Genomic DNA, 7,433 nt, shown 5'->3' with positions numbered 1-7,433 from the left:
TGGAACGAAGGCTATACGATTTGTTCGAAGCCCAGTGAGTTTTTGTTCTGGGATTTCTTCCATCCATCTGAGCATGCTTAAAGATCATATCCAAGGGCATGCTTAAAGATCATATCCAAGGCATTGCGGGCTGGCAAGAAATCTCAAATTAGACCATTTAGGCCATCTCCAATCAAAGAAGGGTCAAAGGGCTCCTTTAACCTTATAGTCCTGAAATAAATTATATTTTAATGAACAGTATCCTATCATATTTTATATCATCTCCAACCAAGGGGGCTAAAGAGCCATAGGTCAAACATAGTTATTTGACAAAAAAATAATCTCCAACCGAAAAGGCCAAAGAGCCATAAATCAAACATAATTTATTATTTTAATCGAATTAATATAGTTAATTAAATTAAACTACCACATAAAAATAAGGTTTTTGGACATATTTTGAGTGACACTTGTCGCCAAATGAATAAGCATCCGGATTTTTTATCTTTATATAATCTAAATAATTTTTTAGATAGGATTTCGAGTGACATGTGTCGCTAACGTGAGTAACTCTCCAAATTTCTTATCTTTATGTAATCTCAATAATTTTTCGGATAGAATTTCGAGTAACACGTGTCGCGAAAATGAGTAACCCTAAAGTGAAAAGTATGTGAGAAATGGTATAGGAATGACTTAGGTATTTATAGGGAAAAAATTAGATTTTTTTTTAATTCGTCCAAAAAAAATATTTCAAATTCCAACGGTTGGCATTCAAAGAGGGTTGAGCTGGATGGTTGACTGGAAATGGCTAGCTTGCTGGCCTGATTTGGTGGTTTTGGCCTGGTGAGGCCCATAAGCCCATTGGCCTAGCCCTCAATTGGAAACGGTTTTTGTGACATTCCAAACTATTTTTAGCCCTATAACCCTTTGACTAGGTCGGTTGAAGATGACCTTAATTTGAAGACCTTAGTCAACATCACCCTCTCTTGTTTGATTGTTTCCCTTGATCATGAGTAAACTAATTACAAACTCTATTGATGGTTCAACACAATCTTGTAATTTTGAGAAATTTCCACGGTTCGACTCCTAGTCATGCCCATAGTACAACGTTGTTGGTCCGTTCTAATTCATATTCGGGTCCATCTAATTCATTTTATATATCTCAAATCATATGACCATATTAACGTTTTAAATCTCCAGACAAAAGTCACTTCTTCAAGCCAAATAAGAGAGACAGTTTTCAAGTCGTACGCACTAAAAGTAATTAAATTTAGTATAATTATCTGTTATTTTATATATTAATCAATTAAATACAAAATAACATATGCAAACAGCAATATTATAAATACATATTAAAGTTCAAACGTAAATTTGACGAGGACTTGCTACCAAATTAATACTAAGTAGTAAGTACTAGTAGCTAGCGTACCGTACACATGATTGGTTGGGGTTTTTGTTAGGATGACAACTAGTGAAGAACGACAGATGTCCATATTTTTCGGATCTCAATGAGACTAGTTAGGAATTGCATCATACTCATGACCACAATCAAACAGATTCACAACTTACAAAGTCTCAAACTCAGGACCTTCCGTTTTATCTTTTAAATAATTGTTGTTCACACTATGTCATTAGACCACTTGTCGTAATTGATTGGTTGGTTAAACATAGTTAACTCACTAAATTTTTCAGTTGAAAATCCACTATAAAAGTTAGTAAATAGAGACAGAAAATTGGTGGGGGATCGATTGGATTGATTATTATTAGGGATGGGATTAGGATAGGGTGTCGGACGTTGATTAAGAAATGACACCTTGCTTATCCGTATTACCCGCATACTGTATGATCCCATTTGATTCATGACGAAAACACCTTCTCAACCGTGTTGGGCGTGGTGTGTGTGTGAAACCCACCGACAAATAATATTGTCAACAATGTGAACGCCCCCGGCCATTCCAACTTTATGCATATACTAATAATATGGTATTTGATGTTTTAACACAAGTTATAGTAGGAAAGGGGGAATTTGACCCGCGAGCTCGGTAGAAAGATAAATGGTCTTAATCATTTAAGTTACAAATCTATTACATAATTAAAAACACTTAGTCCTACAATCAAGGTCATGTGTTTAATTTGATGCTCCCCTCCTTTAATTATATACTCGAAATGGTCTTATTTTCACACTGTTTGATTTAGCTTCTTATTCACTCATCTTTTTGTATAGTTGTCTGATTAAATAAATCAAACGAAAATAATATGCATAATTAAACACGAGTGTGTAAAAAACACACAAAATGTGCAGAAATCATTTCCTTGCTCGAAACAACCACCCTTAGGATTCAAAAAGGAAAATTTAAACTTTTTTTCATCCATGGATGAAATCCATCATCAAGAAGTAACTTAAACAATGTATTTTGGAAGAAATTAAAAGGCAATTTCATCACGTAAAAAATGAAAAACGAGTAAATAAATCTCCAAATGACAAAAGAGTGAACCAATGGGATTTGGATCCAATCCGGATCCAAATTGTGGGAATCCTAGGGATCCTCACATTTTAGTCATTCATCGTGCATCGTGCGATAAAAAATTATTTGATTTTTTTTATTTAAAATTAAACACAAATAATATCTGCCGAAAACTGATCGCACGATGTACGATGAACGACTAAGATTTAGAGATCTCACAAAGTGAATCTGGAAAGAATCCTCTTCCGACAAATGGACGACGCATTAGACTCTGTCGTTTCCAATGATCAGGGTGATAAACTCGGTCCTTGGTCCGCGTTGAACAACTCCAGTTGACTTCGAATTTTCCCTAAAGCTTCTAGTAAACAGTCGGGCGGAGCGAGTCCGGTGAATCACCACCATAGCTGGAAGTCGGAAGTCAGAATTGGGTCCCACGCGCAATTCACAGCGAAAATTCACATGACAAAGAGGAGACGGAAACCGGAAAGACAACGAAGGTTTGAAACACATGCTCCTTCGCCTCCTTTTCCCAACTTTTAATTTTCTTTCTTTTTTCACTTTAGTCCCTCGACTTTTTTTTCGTTCCAATTTCGTTTTTTAACTTTGAAAGTGTGCCCAATGAGAACAGAAAATAAGTTTCGTTATCAACTTTGACAGAGTGAAATGTGACCGCATTTGGAAGGGCATTTTAATAACTCATCGACTATGACCAAAATGCTCCACATCTACTTATACATGATTGCTTAAGTCTGTAATTAGGCGTTTATTTTTTTTACAGAATATACAAAAACTTTGACACACACAACGCTACCAATCTCTCTATTGCTGTTTTTTCCTTTCGGTAAAATTAAGATTCCATCATAAAACCAATTGGTAATATGGAAAGTAGCTCAAGATCATATAAGCCCTTAACTAAACTTTTCTCTCACCGATGTGGGATGATCAACTCTCGACACCCTTTACAATTGACATCACCATATTGTACGTGTTTAAAACATTTGGCAAGTTTAAAAACTAAATTTGGACAAAAGAAATTATTCGAGGAGCAAAGTGAAGCAACCACTAAAAATCAAGGAGCAAATTTGTAATCAAGTATTTTTGGTAAAGTACCAAACAAGTAAGCACCACACGCCACTTCCACAAGCCTAATTTTTTAACACACATGATATCATTTTTTTATATTATTATTTTATATAAAAACGAGTGTTTGTCTTTATAATATTAGAAATATTCCGACTTTGATTGACTCTCTCTCCCCTGTATAAAAACCCTGCACAACCTTTTCTCACAAACCAACCAACTGTCTAACCAAACTCCAATTCAACAAAGTCTACGTTCGGGTTCTCTCTCTCTCTCTCTCTCTCTCTCTCTTACTTTCTCTCTCTAGACTCTCAAATGGGAAACTACATCTCATGCACTTTGGCCACGCCTATGATCAAGAGCTCCAAATCAGCGAGGGTGATCTTCCCCAACGGCGACGTTCGGCAGTTCCGGGAGATGGTTAAGGCGGCGGAGCTCATGCTGGAGTGTCCCAACACCTTCTTGGCCAACTCGAGGTCTCTCCACATCGGCAGGAGGTTCTCCGCCCTCAGCGCCGACGAGGAGTTGGAGTTTGGGAACGTGTACATCATGTTTCCAATGAGGAGGCTCAGTTCCATAGTCACGGCGGCTGACATGGCGGTGTTCTTCATGGCGGCCAACTCCGCCGCCAAGCGTATATCAGGCGGACAGGTTAGGATCTTGCCGGAGAGCGGCAGTGGAGGAGGAGAAGTGGGCGCGGTGGAAAGTGGGAAAGAAAATCTTGGCGATCAAGATCATGAAGGTGATCATCAAGGTCCATTGCGGTTGAGCTTGGACGGAGTAGAGGGGTTGCAAGTGGCGGAGTTTCAGTACAGATTAGCTGCGTGTAGGTCAAGGAAGCCGGTGTTGGAAACCATCAAAGAAGAGCAGATTTGTTCTAGATAATTAATCATCATTTTTCGTTTGGATTTTCATTTTTCTGGGTTTCAGTTTATGATGTTTAGATCGTTAATACTAGATTAATACGGAGATTAATATCTTATTAATTTGTATGGTAGCTCTAATGTGGTACGCGGATCCCTTTCACTAAATTCACAAATTCGGGTTCTAGAAATTTGATACAATGACTAAAAATAAATGTCATCTTTAAAAATTATAATAACTTTAACTGTTGGATCAAATTTTAAAAACTCGAATTAGTGGATTTGATAGAAGGGATTCCGAGATGATCCATTTCCATGTGATAGCTCTCAAGACTCAAGTGATTATTTTTTCAAAGAGAAGGACAAAGATAGATTTGTATTAATTTGTGACTTGGCACATAACTGCAATGTGAATGGTAAAGCAAGGAACACGGTTGGTAGAGCACCAAGTCTTTTACTTTGTCAAAAAAAAAAAAAGAATTTAAATTCAGATCATATTATATAGCAGAGTAATTAAATATAAATTTATTTCACATTTGAGCATAATCAAGTTAGGTAAGATGCACTTTCGCTCATCACATTCAAGTGTTTAACACCTAATTTATTTTTATTAGATGAGTTTAAATTTTGAGATTGGTGATTTATCCACTACACAAATCTCTAAACTCCACCATATTTATTGCCATTGGTTGAGTTTATTATTGAGATTTGTAATCTATCTACTACATAGATTTCGAAATTTAAACTCATCAAACGATGATAAATAGGATGTGAGCAAAAATATTCTTAAGTTATGTAAGACAATATGTTTTCTTCTGCACCCAAATTGAACCACCAGTCACTTAATATTACGGTTTAGTAGTATTCATCTTCAGTTGTAAGTAAGATGTCTTATGTTCGATTCTCGTCAAATGTGAATTTGAACCACATTATTATGGTTTGCCTATTGTGAGACTTAGTTCATTCATCCACCCTCTTAATTTAGATAATATAACTTGTTAAAAAAAAAAAATTAAACCACCATTTTGTAATTCATATTATATTAAAATATTGCTCGAATGAACAGAGGAATTCAAAGAATAAGAAATCTTACCACTTAGTACTACGGTCTAGTGATATTCTTCTTCACTTATAAGTGACATGTATTAGGTTTGATTCTCGACAAATGTGAATTTGAACCACATTATTGTTATCCCACTGTGAGGCTAAGACTCCTTAGTGTAGATAATCTTGTAATTATGAAGAAAGAGAAAGAACAAGTGATTGTAAAGAAAGAAAAAGAAAATTATGTGTTAATTAACAAAAATGTTGCTATTTAAATATACAAACTAATACATAAGTTGATGCACAAATCAGGGAGACTTTGGAACAACGTAAAATATCAAGTTTGTGATTTTCACTTGGTTGCTCCGGTCACCTAGTGAGGCTAATATGTAAAAAGATAGAGATAGGGAAGCAAACACAAGATATACGTGGTTCACCCTAAGTTTGGCTACGTCCACATAGTAGAGGATTTCTCATTAATAGTGAAGGGTTTACACAAATACATAAGTTTAAGTATAATCACCATTAGTGAGTTATAATAACTAGTTTAAGTACAATAATGACATTTCCCCTTAATTGTAGGAGAATAGTCTTCTTTTATAGTTGATGAGAGTCTTTGGCTTTTGTCCGCGTCAATGTGGGACTCTAAAAGTTTTATTTTGACGTTGACACGTGTCGAATTATGATTGACATTCTGGGTGGAGGGAAAATTTTGTGCTTCGGCAATGATGCCTCAGCATGAACTCTTTAGTAGGTCCTTGAAGGTATAAAGTTGACCGGTACTTGGTAATTTCAAGATTGGTCAGGTATAGTACAAACAACATACTTTGTTATAGATGGGTCAACATACATTGATACCTTCCACACCCCTTTTCAATTTTTACCATTAAATCGAATGAATTGAAAAATATCAAATAACAATAATAACAAAAAGGTGGGAAGGTAAAAAAAAAAGTATGAATAACACTGCCCATGCCAATTTTGTAAGCATAGTTGTCTAAAATTACAGAAAATTAAGTGGCGTCCTCTAACGTTTGTTATTATTTCTGGTAAATACATAGTAGCAATAAGGAACCAGATCCCCTCCTGAGCATAGGGTGGGGATCCTCCTGACCGGGTCATCTGGACCATTGAAATTTGATACAACGGCTACAAACAGAGGGACCCTCTAAAAGTTATAATTATTGTAACCGTTTGATCAAATTTCAATGATCCATATGACCCGATCAGGAGGACCCCCACCCAATGCTCAGGAGGGGATTTGGTTCCCAGCAATAATGGTCAATACCCTATTTATAACCATTCGATGAGCTCAAATTTTAAAATTAGTGTCTACAGTTATCAGATTTCAAAATTTAAAATCATATAACAGTAATAAATAGAGCGTTTGAGGAACACTATCACTTGAGCAAAAATATTCCCCTTAAACTTAAAAATAGCAATTACTTTCTAACTTGATAGTTCAAAAGAATAATTTAGAATAAATTGTAGCAATGGTTCTTTAATTCTAACTCAATTGAAGGAATGGTCCCTCAACTAAAAATTCATTAACATTTGTCCCTCAACTCATCAAAATGTGCACCTCAACTAAAATCCATTACCATTTGTTCCATAACTTTAATCCAACTAGATAAATAGTCCTTTAATTTTAATCAAATTGGAGCAATGATCCCTCAACTTTAATCTAATTGTAGCAATAATCCTTCTAACATAACTCATTTTGACAAAATTCTAACGAAATTGACAAAAATGACCACAGCTACACATTTTGATAAGTTAAGAGACCCCAATTGTAGCAATGTTCCTTCCAACATAACTTATTTTGACAAAATTCTAACAAAATTGACCAAAATGATCATAACTACATATTTTGATGAGATAAGGGACCAAAGATAATGAATTTTTAATTGAAGAACCATTGCTCCAATTTGATTAAAATTGAAGGAGCATTAGTACAATTTACTCTTAACTTTAAACGGTAGGTAACCGACATCTTCTACGAGAG

At 35.3% G+C, this 7,433-nt stretch overlaps 1 protein-coding gene across 1 annotated transcript; it reads left to right on the top strand.

Annotated features, from left to right (window-relative positions):
• Positions 1 to 3,836: 3,836 nt before the first annotated feature.
• LOC103423846 (uncharacterized) lies at positions 3,837 to 4,406 on the top strand. Its single transcript, XM_008361927.1, has one exon. It carries the CDS (start codon positions 3,837 to 3,839, stop codon positions 4,404 to 4,406), a length of 570 nt encoding a protein of 189 aa, XP_008360149.1.
• Positions 4,407 to 7,433: the final 3,027 nt, after the last annotated feature.

Source organism: Malus domestica, chromosome 13 (genome assembly GCF_042453785.1).
Source record: "Malus domestica chromosome 13, GDT2T_hap1".
Classification (NCBI taxonomy): domain Eukaryota; kingdom Viridiplantae; phylum Streptophyta; class Magnoliopsida; order Rosales; family Rosaceae; genus Malus; species Malus domestica.
Note: the sequence above shows the minus strand (reverse complement) of the source record. Positions and strands in the feature narration are given on the sequence as shown.